Source organism: Haliaeetus albicilla, chromosome 11 (assembly GCF_947461875.1).
Source record: "Haliaeetus albicilla chromosome 11, bHalAlb1.1, whole genome shotgun sequence".
NCBI classification, from domain to species: Eukaryota; Metazoa; Chordata; class Aves; order Accipitriformes; family Accipitridae; genus Haliaeetus; species Haliaeetus albicilla.
In genome coordinates this window covers 24653208-24669088 of record NC_091493.1, presented here as the reverse complement: position 1 = coordinate 24669088, position 15881 = coordinate 24653208, and the positions used below count along the sequence as shown (strand labels likewise).

Genomic DNA, 15881 nt, shown 5'->3' with positions numbered 1-15881 from the left:
GCTGACAGTTTGGTACTGCAGTATTTCTCAATAGCTGATCATTACTGAGCTAGTGCTCAGATCTCAGCTGTTGGTCCTTCTCTAAATATGAAAGCCTTCATCTTTCTCCCAAATCAAAACAGCAGAAGATATAAAGGAAGTCTTGCCTTTGCCATTTCCCTGGTCTTTTAAAGCAGTAGCTTTGAATGCTGTGGTATTATCTCTACTGTTCTATTCTTTCTTTAGCTCTTGGTGCAGGAGGAAAAAAAGAAAACTTTTTACATGTTCTCCTAGAGGGGGTTTGGGTTTTGTTTTTATCTGATGGGGGAAATAAGTCTTTTGAAACACCTAGTGCCTTTTTTCTTGAGTTCTGTTTCCCTTAATTTCATGTAGCCTCCACTTGAGACTAATTCTATCTAACAGCAGCAAGGCTTGTCATCAGCAAATGGTAACTTATCTTCTCCTGTAGTCTAAACCATTCTATCTTCTGAGTGTTATTTAAAGCTGTCTTTTCCTTCAGTGACAAAAATAAACTACTTTTATTTGGTTGCCTATACCTCTACTGTGCTATAGAAGAGGAAATGGAATCCTCCTGCTCTTGCTTTTACATCATCAGCCCAATTGAGGTTCTGTTCAGGAACTTAATACTGAGCAAGTATCACCCTTTAGTTGCTTTATACAAAGAGCTAACCAAAGGAAGAATATGAGGCCAACAGGATTTTTTTTTTTTAGTCTTGTTTCTTTTTTTTTAATGTATAGACTAACTTAAAGTTTATCATTTGATTACCTCAAAAACCTACAGCTTGTTGCTTAGTTCTGAAGTTGGGCTTGCAGAGTTGTCATATTGGCCTTTTCTAGCTGGCTTTTTGAGCATATTGCTGGTATTTTTACAGTTTTGCCTCTAAATCTGAAACACAACTTTTCACAGACCAACTTCTATTTTTATCAGGAGTAGTCTGTCTCTTAGGCAGAAAAATGTCCTCAGAAGAGAAATGACTGACTGTACAGGTAACCTGCTCAATGAAAATACATAATATTTTAGGTTTCTTCCTTATTCAGCTATTATGTTCCTATAAGAAGGCATTATTAAAGCTAAGATACACATTTTCCCTGAGAATGAGGAAGATTATCCTCTGATGCACAAAAGCATTTTTCAAATGAGCTTATTTGAGGATTTTTGTTTTGTGAGGGGAAGATTGGGAGTGAAAGAGGACTTGGTATTCTGTCTTAAAACAGTTGGTTCTTTAAGTTTACTCTTTTAGAAGCCTGAGGAGCTGTGTTGGATAAATTTGCAGATAGTTCACATCATGAGCAAAAATCTATGGAAAAGAGGACAGATTGTTTTCTCCTATTATGCTTGTGCAGTGTCATGAAACTCTAGGCTCCTTAATGTTAAAGACCCACAAATGTTTTGGATCAGTTGTTTATCTCCAGCTTCTTCCACATTAACTGTTCTGCCTTTTTCTGCTATGGATGAAGTTGTCTTCCTTAGTCCTGGTAGAATTATCTGTCAGTTTCTGGTGCTACCCATTCAAACTCATTTCTTTGGTGAACCCATCATCATACCTGTTTTACTGGCAGAACTTAATTTTCTATTACACTCTCTGCTTAATTCCATCATTTACTCTTTAGAATGCTCAAAAATGCTTTTGAAATGTAAGCCTGAACCCTTAAAGGCAACATGAAGACCTCCAGCAAAATTATTCCTTGTCATTACTTGATATCAAAAGATTTCTCTTTCATTAATTTTATGTCTGTTTTACATGGATATTCAGGTCACTAAAAGATCCATGATCATTGCTAGGCTTGGATCTGGAGACTTTATACTCCCTGGAACTATGACAAACAATTCACCTTTACCATTTGCATGAACTGAAAATAGAGGCATTTCACCAGTGGTATTCATAAGTACCACTTTCTTCTTGAAAGGTTCAGGAACTGATTGACTTAGAAGTAGATGGCAGAATGGACAACTTCCTAATCTCCAGATAAAATTGAGACTAGTTCAGTTTTCACTGTGAATTAGGTGTTTGTAGAGTTATCTTATTAGGTTGCTTGAGATTTAGTCAACAGAGCCTTCAGGATTATGGCAAAATGGTTTTCACTCACACATCATTCTCCTTAGTTACAGCATTTCAAAGAACAATTGAGAACATGCTTTTGAAGGTAAGGGTCTTGTCTCCTGGGAAATGCATTGCAAGTGACTTAGGCTTAGATAAACACTTGGAGCAGGTTTTGTATAAACCTGTTAGTATATACGTACTCCAGGCTTCTTGAACTTTTGAGCTCATTCACCAAGTTTAAAAAAAAGCACAAACAAAAAAACAACCCCACCCAAAACCCCCAAACCAATGCCTCCTCCTTTCTCTCAATTGTAATGGCAACAGGTGTTGCCTTTTTACACAGGAATGCTGTTCTAATCAATTTTTGAAGAAGCACATGAATGAAATATGTATGTTACACTTTCCTTGTAAAATTGGTTTTGGTTATGGGCTATACACTTCAAGTCCTATCACATTATACATGAGTTCTATGCCTGAATAGAGAAGGAGCAAGGTTTACTTCTGCAGAAATCATTCCCCTATGAAACAATCAAACAAAACCCAAACCAAACCAGCCCCAACCCTCCCCTTCCCGAAAAAAACCAGATCCTTCCTGTTTATGCTCCTCTGTTTACATTCGTCATATATACACTAGAGCTACCTGCTCATTTGCTATTTCAGTCACCTACAGCTGTTCTGTGAAAATCAGTGGTTTGAGTGTGGTCTTAGCAAGATATTATGCAGTGGGATAAGTTCAGAAATGTTTGGCCAGCTTTTTACATTTGCAGTTTATCAGATTCTTATATATGTTCCTTGTAGGAAAAAAAAAAAACCAAACAAAAAAAAAAAAACAGAAGAAAAAAATCTACATAGATTATTACTTCAAAGGAGAGTGAACTGGTTACTGTACATCAACAACTATTTTACACATCATGGTCCTGATGTCATTGATTTATAGCATGCTAAAGCAACTGGGATGCTATTTGAGTTTATTGGCCCATAGGGTTCTTAACTGGAAGCGTTGCGCTGAAGTTTTACAGCTCCAAAATGTGGAATAAGCATCCCCCAATACAGGATTGTACAAATGTATTACTGAGCTCAAAGAATGATAGACTTTACCAGTAAGCACCTTCTCTTAGGTTTAAGATAAAAATATACTTTTTTTTTAAACAAATAACGTCAATAACTGCAAATAACATTATATTTGCCTTACAATGAAAAAAAATCTTATACAGTTGAGAGAGGACAGAACTAGTCTGCTCAGCGTGCATATAACTGTTTCCCAGGTTTCCTTGTTTCTAAACCTACAGGGAATAAATTGTGTTAGTTAATTAAGTGATAAATGAATTACCTGTGGCAGGTAACTTAAAAGTAAGGAGGTTAATGGCTGATAAATCATAGGGAGAGTTGTGACACATGAAACTCTGTTTCAAAGGAAGTTTTTGAAAAATTGCATTGTTCAAGAAGCTTTAAAGATAAATGTGTGTAACTTTTGCTATCTAACCTCTGAGGTGTCCAGCAGTTTTATTGCAATGTTCTTCCTTACCTGTCATAATTATACTTCTACAGTCCTGCAGGAGAGGAGTCAATTAGTGTGCTATTCATCTGTGTTGGGGTGCTGATCTTTGGTTAAGGGAGCCTGAAAATGTGATGGAAGTGTAAGAAACCTGTTCTTAATTTGTGTCCTCACTCTGCAAACACATGAGTAATTTCATGCACATAGCATGGTTTAAATTTGGTCAAGCTTCTGTGTATGTTCATCTTCATGTGACTTCTCAAAGTGAAATGAATGTTTACAAACATGGTTGCCAGTGGCTCAAGGTATATCTCAGTCTTCACTACAATAATTAAGGTAACAGATTCTTGAAATTATATTGAGGTCCAGTTGAAAAGTTTGTATTTTCTGACTTTTTTTTTTTTCTCTGCATGTAGCTCTGGATTGACAATATTGTCTTTCAAATTAATTACTGCTATAGATGCTGGCAGTTTAATCTATGGACAGTAGTCACCTGTGTTTTACATAGCCATATGGAAAGTCAAAATAGATCTTTGTTAAAATAAAGTGCAGGTAGCATGGAGACTGCCTATTGTATGATTTATTTAAAAAACAAAATAAAACAACATGTATCCCCTGTCAAACATGATCTCAAAAAAAAAAGTTTGTATACAGCAGCCTAAGGAGGTGATTAGCGGTAAGTCAAAAAGTATGTAAAAAGCTTACAAAAGTCTGAAAAACTAGCAATTTTATTCCAAATCTATCAAAACACAGAAATGCTGCTCAAAGTCTGCAATGATTGCAGATGAACAAGATACAAAAGAGTTTTTCAAAGAAAGCCATAGCAGAAAAACTGTTTAATTTTTTTCATCTTGTAGGACCTTCAGGAGTTTCTTACATTGCAACTCTTCTTTATGGGGAATTAATTGGCTCAAATGAGTGTGTCAGAATAGACTAGTGACCAACTTGACAAAATTAGCAGTAAAATAAATTTCCAGGACCAGATGGTGAAACAGCATTCATAAAAGAAGCAATTACTTAGAGTAATATTCTTTAGCCTGGAAGAGAATGCCCTGAGGGAGAAATTATGCTAGAAATCTGTGAAGTATGCCATGGTGGCAGCCATGGAGTGAGTATTTGCCAGCCCTCATAAATGAAGAAGTAGGTAGCAACAATGAGATGAACACAGGTGAACTCAAGCAAGAGGAAATACTTCTTTATATGCAGTAAGCTATGGAAATTCTTGCTGCAAAACATAGATGCAAAAGGTTGCATGTGGATAAAGACAAATTCATGGAGATAAAACAGTTGTCACAAACCATTACAGACAAGAAGCCCACAACTACAAAACAGTGAGATTAGAGTGATGTACTAGAGTTCCACAGTTCAAACTGAATGATATAAATAAAGATCACAAGAAACTAAAACAGAGTAAAATGTAGGGACTAGACAACTTTCAGTCATAGTATATGTGATACATGCTCTTTCCAAGTGCATTTAGATTCTGCTTGGTTCAGTTCTCCTTATGTTGTTGTAGGATAACTTTTTAGATGATTGTATCTATGAAGCCTTGCTTGTAATGTAAACTGACGTTTGCCTAAGAACATATTAAAACTTGAAAGGTTTCACTTAGCTGTTAGGTAAATTAAAAGGCAATTTGAGGGTTGAAATACCTGCAAACTTCAGCTGTCAGTGGATTATTTGAGAAAATCTGATCTGTAGCTTCATTTTTGTGCCCATTTTTTTTGAAGTCTTTTGGGAAAGAATTTTTTCAGACAAAGGTAAGTAGCAACTGTAGTTAGAAGGGACAAACTGCAAGAACAGCTTTGGTTTAAAATGTTTTTCCAGCATTTGCTACCAATTCAAGCTAGAGTATATGTTTTGTGATTAGTCTACAGTGGTTTAGCACTTTTAGCACATTCTGCAGACTAATTATCTACACATCCAAAGTGCCAAATGAATAAAAAGCTAATATTTAATACAGCACGTTCCAGTAATTACAGTTATGTGGAAAAGTGTTTAGTCCCTTTGTAATGAAGGAAAGTATTAAAAATAATAGGGCTATTTCCCATTCATTTTGTTGCTGAAGAACATTATCCTCTCACTTTCTTTTCCAAACAAAAATAGTGTATTTTAGAGTGACTACATTGAAAAAAGACAGAAATAAATATTAAATGTTTTCTCCCAATAGTAATTTTCTCAAGCATTAGCTTGAATCTGTTTATAAAACTGAGTTTTATAACAACACTGAAGCTTTCATTTATGGAACCTTTAAATGCTTTGAATTGTGAAAGGGTGGAAATACCTACGTATGTGCAGCAATCTCAATAAAAAAAGGAAAAAACTGCAAGGTAAAATAAGGGTCAGATATGAATGTCAAAACCAAGAATTGTCTTATACTATTCCCATAGCTTATCATTTAGTCAGAAATATTTTATTAGTTCTATTGTGGTCTGTCTTTTACAGTTCTGCTGAGGACCTACATTTCTGAACTCAGTGAAATCTGAATACAAAATGTAAATGGTCATTATTCGTAATTGCAATATGCTAAATGCTTATGCAGTCACTATTCAAAAGCTCTTTTGTCAGCTTTTTTCTGTAGTGTTTGTCTGCAAGTATGAGTTCCTATAGAAGCTTAGTTCTTTAGCCCTGCCGAGCAGTAATACAACAGAGCCTCTGTCATACTCTGTGTGTAGGCTTGGAGCTTTTACTTCCTCTCCTGATCTTTTGATTTGCAGATTTTAAATCCAGAGCAGATCATTACTGTTCTCTGATTTCACTTCCTATAGTGTTAAATGGTGATAAAATGGCATGCAGCAAGCCCAGTAACTTTTTATTGGAACTGACAGAAACCTTTTTGAATGCATTTCACTCATAATATAAAATTTTAACATGATGGCAGAAGCTGTCCTCTCCCTTGGTAAGTGCTTCCAGTACTTAGCCCTGAACATTTTAAAAATATGTAGTATCTTCACCTTTTGAATTTTTATCTGTTTTTCTTTTTTTTTTTTTTCTTTTTCCACTTTTGAGTCTTGTTATGTTTTTGTGTCTTGGAAACCACTCTAGTATTAGAACTGATCTTGATTTGAAGCTACTCGTATGATTATGACCTTCACATTTTTCTCTGAAATTCGTGAGCTCCCTTAGCCTGTTGCTGAAAGGAAAATTTTCAGGACCTCAAATCATACTTGTGACTTTTCTCAAACATCTTTTCTTCACGTTGCCATTTTGATTTTTAAAGGGCACATTATTTCCATGATGGCCTTCCTAGTGATGCATACAATTATGATTTTACCTACGATTCTTGTTACATTTGCGAACTTCTGGCTAAGAGTAGGTGTACGCTCTAAGACCAAATCTGGAGATCGGTTTCCTGATGGGACTTTCTCACTTTCCCCCCTACTTTTTAAAGCTGATACCGTAGTGCAGTCTTACCAGCAGGGTCTGTGTATTTTTTGTGACAAGTTACATTTAGTCTTTAACTTAAGAGTCTCTTTAGGAATTGTGAAGAGGTTGTTTTGTTGTTGTTTTTTTCTTTTGGATCTTTCTTGAAATACATGCTATTTGTCAGCTATTAATATTATTATCCTGTAATGCAACAGTTCCTATAACTCATAAACTATTCTCCTTAGCTAGAATTACGACAGGTGAGGTTTTTTTCAGAAACAAAGGAAAAATCTTCACTGGAAAAAAACCCTCTTAATTTTTCAAGAAAATTCCTAACTGCCAATACAGTATCAATTTTTGCTTGTCTTGCAGGAGAAGGAAAGCTGTTTGCTGTCCCTTCCTATTTGTTACTTTCCTTGTAACACACTAAAAAAAAAAAAAAGCCCTAGCTTAATTGTGAGATTGTTTTCACTGAGAGCAGTCCCTTCTAGTGAGCAGTACATATTTTATACTTATGAATTTGCTTTATTTATTGCATTTACCATCTTGCTTTCCTTTCCCAGAAAGTGAAATTTTCTTCCTAAGCCTAAATAACGTATTAAGTAGAAGCAGATTCGATGCATAAACTTGAGGAACACGCCACCTAGTGGACGATCGCAAACTCATTTTCTCATTGCTCCCGTTCAGCTAGAAGACTTAAGGTTACATTGGATTACTTTACATATTAACCATGTTTACTGCTAGCTCAGGAAATTAATTAAATAGTAGGACTTTCTTTCCCCTTTTTCTTGTGGGGTTGTTGTTGGTGGTGTTTGGAGAGCTGGGAGAGGGGAAAGGTAAAACGGGGATTTACATTAAAGAAAGTTTCAAGTTGGAAAAGATGTTGAAGTTCCCAATAAATGTTTTAACATAGAAATCAATTACAAACTATGTTGATTGAAATGGCCATCTTCAAAACTAGTTTTCCTGGATGTCAGAGGAAAGAAAGTACCTCAACAGAACAATTTTCTGTGTGGGGGACAAAAAAAAAATCTTTTTTCATTCAGTATCAGACTGGCCTTTCCCTTGTACAAGAAAAGATGCAGTGAACTTCTTTAAAAAAGGACAGCAAAATGGAGGGAGTGGAAGCCTGTCTGCTTGCACCTCAGGCATTTGTGCTTTTAAAGGCAGACTAGGAGATATGTGTTACATTCCACTGTGAACAGAAATTATTAATTGGAAAAAGTGGGATGAGGTAATATGTTGCTCTGCCCTCCCTGTTCTTATGTCCTATAATGTCCACATCCATCCTTATATGGATGAATAAAATTTGTCAGAAGGCAATTTTTTTGTTCCCTCAAAGTTAAGTTCCCCATCTTTCTGTCCTGCTTTTGGAGTTGGTATTTGAGTTGTATATAATGAGATTATATCCAAATATGCTTTCTTATTATTCTGTATTATAAGAAATACTTTATTTCTTATAAATTTCTTACTGAGGGAAGACTAGATAAAGCCTTGTTTCTTCTTATGCACTGTGTATTTGGAGTAGACACTACATTCTGTAGATGAAATCAGATGCTGAGGAATCACACACGTCTTTTGGAGATGCTTAAATGTACAGGTAATGTCCAAATGATAAAATAGCCTTGAAAGTGATGCCTGTAGACACATGTAAGATACCACTTCTGAACTGAACAAAAAGAGGAGGCGGCAGGAACAAGCATCTTTTCCATCCCTATTCTAGTTCACTGAGTTTCCCTGAAGTATTCTGTTTACTAAATGCCAAACAGGGTTAAAAGAAATGTGTCAAGTAAGTTGACAATTTGAGGTAAACTGCTTTTAATTCTTACTTCATGACTACAGCCTGCCTCTTGATGTGAGTTGTTAGGGACATGCCAAGTGTTACAACATTATCTGTTTTTGGAGGCTGAGTCTTAGTTGCTTTTCTCTTTCTTTTCTCCCCCCCCCCCCAAAGAATGAATAAGTAGATTAATTTTTTTTGCTGCTGCTGCCTTTGTTAACCTTAGCATTTCTATAAATAGAACACTATACTGAATAAATAGATGTGCAAGATTTGCTGATAGAGTACAAATGTAATGTGTTGCTTACTTTGCCACATGATATAAAAGCACATAAGCAATATATTATCTTTAAAATATCATCAGTGAAGCTTGCTGTTGGTTATATAGTGGATGTTAGAGTCTAAAGGCAAATTTTCCTAACAAAGCAATTCTTCTACCCATTCCTGATTTTAGGAGTGGTATAGGGAAGCAGAAATTGGTTATTCTGTTCAGAAGTACCTTCTGAATTCAAAGGTGTCCCCACAGTATATGGCATTATTTCATCTGGTATTCTGACATTGCTTGGTCTGCATAGTGCACATCCGTAACATGATTTTTTCCTTCAGTTCTTAGAGGAGTGATTAATTTCTTTCTTTAATAGTCATTTTATGGAACAGAGGTGATGTCACTTGCTGCAGATCATATCAAATGCATAACTTACTAAAATTGACTATATTAAACTTCCACAGTACAATATTACATTTATACAAAAAGTTCTTTAAATAGAGCTGTATTATATTTTTAAGAATTTGTCTTTGTTTCCTTGTTCTTTTTTAACTTTATGTTCAGTTTTCTGTAATGCTGTCCATTGAGAAATGCAAAATTACATAGCTCACTGAAACTGAGTATTTAATATCAAAGTAAAGGAATAAGTTGTACACTCTATACTTCCTCTTCACTGTTCAAAAGCTTATGAAACAGTCTGCAGAAAAAACCCTAAACTTAAAACGATCTTAATTAATTCTTGGATGTTGGGGAAGGAGTTTTGGTTAAATTTTTTCCACAGATTGAACTATACTAGAGTGTAAATCTAGATTGATTGATTTTTCTCCAGGCAGGTACATTTTCAGGCCTTCAGTCTTGGGCAGGCTTAGAAAGGTGTTAATTTATACCTAGTTAGTTTTATAGCAAGTAACTTGTGCGGACTGTAAGACCATCATCCTCAAAACATTTATTAATAGGAGTTGTACTTCCTTTGTGAGTAGTTCTATTAGTCCAGGGTGGAGTTCCTTTGCTGCAGCTGAAATAAGTATGGGTGAAGGTAGTGGTAACTTCAGGAAGTATGAAGCAATAACTGTCTTCCCATCACCTTGTTAGTGGGTTACTTGCTCAGGCTTCATAGTTTCATATCCTTTTGCCAATATAGTCTTGTTTTATCTTAAAAAAAAAAAAAAAAATTAAAAAAATTTGTCAACAGTGTATTTCAGTAGGGCTACTGACACTAAGTAGGTTATAGTAGCTTAATGTGGTTAAGGGGAGGCAGGGGTAGGGGGGGAAGTAACCCTTACTCTTTTAATAGATGAATGGCATTCATTCTTCTGCTAAATCAAAATAAAAATAGTACCAACTCCAGTCTGAGTTCCTCTGAGATTCTCAAAAAAACCCCAGGAGTCTTCAGTTACCTCTTCTGCTTAATGGTGAAGTTGTAGAGTAGTAAAGAACTTGAGACTGAAATTACTGCTTTGCAGTAATTGCTTTTCTTTTTAGATCAGATGTCATATAGGTTGTTTTTCTGACCTTTCCCCTAATCTCAATGTGTCCCAAGGGTAAATCAAGGCTTTAGGTCCAGCATTCAGCATTAGTTTATGCTTTCTTGGTTTGGGGGGGCCATGGAGGATGGGGAAGAAGTGGAACTGCCCAAGTGACACACACAGCACTTCCTAATAAGGTGGTGTTGCACTCCCCTTCAAGGAGGTGCCCTGCATCACTAGAAAGTAAATTAATATACCTACCTGCAGAACAGGTCACCTCCCCTTCATACAACTTAGAGACAGTAATACACCTTAAAGAGAAAATAGGGGAGGAAGTTGCTTTTGACCTTAGAGTCAGTTGTCCTTCTGGGGTGAAAAATAGTAAAGCATATAGCAAATGCATTAGTATAACCAGATTTAATGTACAAATCTGGTCATTCTTTTATTTATGTATGTATTTGTAAACCTGAGAGGGCAGTGTTCAGTACACTTGAATTCCTGGCTGTACTGCATCACCATTGAAATGTTTACACAAACTTGTACTTATGATCTTGGTTATAAATTTTACTGAATTGTGTTCTCTGAATGGAACATTAAAATACAGGCCATCATGGGTAAATTACCATTACTATTAAAGCAGATCTGAAAATGTCTTTCTCTCTTTTTTTTTTTTTAAGAAGCAGAAAACTTCTAAAATTAAGAGGTAGCTGTGTTGTATGGCAAATCCAATGCATTAACACTAGATTTAAGAAAGTTGTTGGCTCACCTCTGCTTTTTGGAGCTCATCACAAGGTTGTGGATTTTAAGAGAAGCAGAGGTGGCAAACATGGAGTATTTCTTAAAATTCTTTCATAAGAGTCTTCAGAGACAAGTGATATTATGCTGTATTGTTTCTGTTTGCTTTCTTTATGCTTGATAGCACTTATAAGTCAGACTAATTTTTTTTCCCCTGCTAAGACAAATGCCACTGCAATCTTCCAGCATGCTTCTAACTTAAATATTTGCACACACACAGGGGGCTGAGTTTTATATTTAACTGTAGCTGATGAACAATTGTAGTACTGATTATTGGTGAGGAAGAAAAAAGGTTCTAGCTGGAACACACAGGGTTATTGCTTTTTGTTTGCAACAAACATATTCCCTAAAGCAGGACCGAAGCCCGTTTTGTTACTCCTGTTTAAATTAAACCACCCTTCCAGTAAACTGTTATCTTTTAAGTTAAAAATGAAAACAATATAAGCTCGATCCCTTGTGATCTCAGAGCTTTTTTGGCAGGAGAGAGAGAATTGCTAACATATTTAATGCCTTTTTTTAAACTTCATGCAGGCACATATCTATTCTTTGGGTGCAACGTTGAAAGCAGCAATAGAATATATAGTAGAACCTGAGACAGAATCAGAATTTGGGCAAGATCTGCGTACTCTGCTGGAACAAATGCAAGAAGAGAATCCTGAAAATAGGCCAGATATTGAGGTAAAACAGCCCTACATAGTTTTCTGTTTTTCATGTTTTTCTGTTTTAAAAAAGTGACAAAAATATTTCTGTACGTGTGCTCATTAATAGAGAGATGGTCTTTATATGTAATATGCTCAGATTTTGCAAGAAAGCTGAGGTTTTCCTAGACTCAGAAGTTCTTCTTTCTAATCTAATGGTGATACAACCTGAAAAGCAGATGTAGATATTTTACAGTGATTCAATTTTTAAGAAGGTTGCGTGAATACACTTGTGGATCTAAATTTTCTCACTGTTTCTTCCCATTTAATATTGAGTTTACAGAGAGAGGGTCGTTAGAAGTAAGAGCACAGGCATTATGCTGTGAAATTTGCATGGTGCCTCAAATGATGTTTGGATTGCATTTAAGAAGGGGATGGAGGTAGCCACACTGCAGGAAACCTCTGTTCCTTGGCATGTTCAAAGCAGTGTTGTTCAAAGCGTTACTACTAACTAGTTCTTCTGTAAATACATAAATGTTTAATAGTATTTGATTAGACATCTTAATTGGTTTTGTATTTTATTCCACTTAGCCTCTTATTTTACCTTTAGTTTTTAGAAAGAATTTGAAGATATATAGGATTTTTCAAGAAGATGTTTTCAAAGAATTTACATTCTAAATATTGCTTACCTAGTACAGTGTTATTTGACATTAATGTGTGAAAGTTTAGCTTTAATGCATTTTTTTTGCAGACTTTCAGACTGTAGCCAGAGAATAACAGTTGTCCAAATGTGACTTTTCTTGGATTCAGTTCTACTTCAGAATAGTGCTATCTACTTTTCTGTTCCTTTTTTTTTTCTCTGAGCTGATAGCATAAATTCTAAATGGTATAGCACCTATAAGCAATACTTTGCAGAAAGAGTCCTGCAACAGAAGAATGAATAGATTCATTTTCATGAAGCAAATAGTATTGGCTCCCTGGTTGAGGACTGCCCAGGCAGGAGACCGTTCCTGACATAGAGCCTGTTTAATCAACTCCTGTATTTCTATTTGTTTACTTTGGAGCATAGTTGGGAAAGGGATTGTATAGCACTCCCTATCATCTCCAACTGGTCTGTAGTCCCCGAAAGCTTTGGTGACTACTTACATCAGCCCAAAAATAGAGTGGGTCAAGGCTGGTCTGGATTAATACATGAAGGTTGCTTTGTGACTCTGTTCTCTTTTCCATTCTTTTTCCACTGGGCCATTCATGGGTAAAAGGGAGTGAGGGGAGCTATATGGAGGGAAAACCCGTAGACTTTTCTAGGCATTTCACTAGACTCCAGCACAGCTTGATACCTGTCTCACCTTTTCCTGTCCTTCCTCAATCTGATATGTGAACCAACAGCTGATTTCTTCCTTCCACTCACAACAGCAGAAGAGCAGCTGAGCAGGTTAATGGGAAAGTAACAGCAGCTCCTCAGAGCAGTATGAGGTCTCATCAGTGTTTATGTAGGAACAGTTACTGAGGAAACAGTGGGATGCATTTGGAAAGGCAGCTATCTTCTACTTCCCATCCAAAGTGACAGGTTTTTACATGTGTGAATGTCTGTAGTTAATCATATGTGACACCAATGCTAATGCCGTCAAATGATGCTCAAGCTACAGATAAGAGATATGTAATACTGTTTCTTCTTGTGATCTGATAATGATTGCTTTCTCTAATTGGGAATAGTGCTTTCTAGATATTTGTATTTTGCATTTTTTAAAAGATTCAGGATGTACTTTTAATGTAATTCCAGTAATAAAAACATTCATCATCCTGCCTATGTCACTCAATTCAAGTGAATCACTGGCTGTTTAAAAAATAATCTACGCTTTAGCTTTTTTACGTTTTCAGTATGTTATTCATAAAAGGTAACATTTTAAGATTATTAATTTTTAAGAGTTGTTCTTAGTGTTCTAACTGTAGGCTAGAACTTGAACTGTATTAAATAATTTCATGATAGCCCATGGTAAAAATGAGAAATTAATTCAACCACATAATAGAAACACATGGTATAATGAACAGTGCAAGAAGGACCTTCAATGTAGCATCATATAAATTCAGATGTACTGTGTGAGTTAACATGATTCACTTTAGTCAAAATTCACAATTCTATTCATTATTAAATAAGTATTTAACACTAATTTTCTCTAGAGTATTTTGTCATTATGTGAAGAAAAACTGAAGATTGCTTCATCAAGTAGTATTTGTCGAAGCCTGTCTGCTGTTGGAAGAAGGGTTCTTTCAATTGAATCATTTGGTGCTTCTCAAGGTAACCTTAAAATGTATTTAGCCTAGAACTTTATATTGCATGACATATCTAATGATTTTTAAAATGCTGTGTTTGTGTACTTTCCTGTTATAGGTTCCTTTCTAGATATTGAAAAAGTTATTATTAAATATTTGTAGATTGGAGGTGGGGAGCAGGGGACATACAACTCTTAATGAACATAATTAATATATTTAGAGTGTCTTTTATGATTAAAAGTGACTTGTCCAGAAATAATTAATTTGTGTAACGTACTGAAGATACATAACAGCAGTGGCAGGAAAAAGCAATATAAAGATTTACTAGGAAAGTTTAGAAGGTTTAAATACACATTTAATATAAGCATCTGTTTTTGCATCTAGATGTCTGTGATAACATGTGGAAGGGAAGAACGTGTCAGAGAAGTTTGGGACCTAAATTATATTCAAATGAGAAAAACAACATAGCAGATGATTCGTCTGCAGTGGAAGATGTGACAGCTGCCTGTCATAAGGACTCTGCTATAGTTACTATGGTGACTGGCAGAGAAAGTGGTTTGAAGGAAATGCAAATTGATCTGGATAATGAGAAAACTCAACATTCTCAACCTGCAACTCAAGCTAAAAAGAGCAAAGAAGACGACATACATGCAGCATATACTGACACTTTTGCTAGTGTTGCTTTGGATATAAAATCATGTGTTATTGACCTGGAGAGAGATGGCATTTTTAAGAAAGGTTCTTTGAGAAAAATTAAAACCTTTCCAAAGCTACCACTTGAACCTGCAGATACAAATAACTTTTTTACTTCTGTAACCAACAGTGGACCACTAGCTAGGAAAAATTACTTGCTAACACAAGAGTCACTACCTCTAGACAATAATAATGAGGTTGCTTTTTCAAAGGGAAATCTTAATTCATTTGCTATTAGTAGTCCACCAAAAATAGAACCAAAGAATCACCAGGTTAATGATCTTCATTTAGAAGCTCCATGTGTATGCACACAGGTGTCTGGCATGAATCTAGAAGAACATATGTCACTTATTAATGGTAAAAAGATAGGTTTTGCTTCATCTGATCATAAAGAAGACTGTTCTGATGCTACCTCTGAAATGCCAAATACAGCTGGTATGCTAAAAGGCCCAAATCAATCAATTGCTGGAGCAAAAACGCTAGACAATTACATGGTGTTGGAAGACTCTTCTGAAACTTTTCAAGGGTCAAATGAAAATTCTTTACCACATTTTAACAAGATGGCTTCAGTGTTAACGACAAAACCCAGTGGGAACAGATATGGATCAAACCTAATTAGGTCTCCAGAATTAAGCAACGGTGCAATGAGCGCAAACAATAATGAAGATAATCTTTGTGGAGGCAGAGGGTCAGAAATCAAAAGTAATGAGCAGGTAGTAAAAATAAAGTCTTCATTATATAGTTGCTGTAGTCACTTATGTGGAGATGAAATGACTTAAATACTGTGTGATTTCTCCCCCCCTTGTCCCCTCTAGCATCCTGGAAAATCGAATTTTGCTAGTCTGCACACTTTAAGAGTTAATATTGGAAATTGGTGATCCTTTTTTTCTCTTTAAAAGTAAAGTGCTACAGTGAAATTTATGCTATTGCAAAATCAACTTTCATTTTTATTTTTTTTACAAATGGAGTATACTCGCTAGTGTGCTAGAGCAGTATACTTAATAGTTGATTACATTTGTAAGAGAACATTACCAAAGCATATGTAGATTTTTAACTCTTTGTGTTACTGT

At 35.5% G+C, this 15881-nt stretch overlaps 1 protein-coding gene across 1 annotated transcript in view; it reads left to right on the top strand.

Annotated features, from left to right (window-relative positions):
• Nucleotides 1–15881, top strand: part of KNDC1 (kinase non-catalytic C-lobe domain containing 1) — a 69280-nt gene that overhangs the window by 14737 nt on the left and 38662 nt on the right. Inside the window, exons 4-6 of the mRNA XM_069796694.1 lie at nucleotides 11741–11887; nucleotides 14026–14143; nucleotides 14503–15524. Coding sequence (XP_069652795.1) covers nucleotides 11741–11887; nucleotides 14026–14143; nucleotides 14503–15524 — 1287 coding nt within the window. The remainder of the gene's footprint in view (nucleotides 1–11740; nucleotides 11888–14025; nucleotides 14144–14502; nucleotides 15525–15881) is intronic.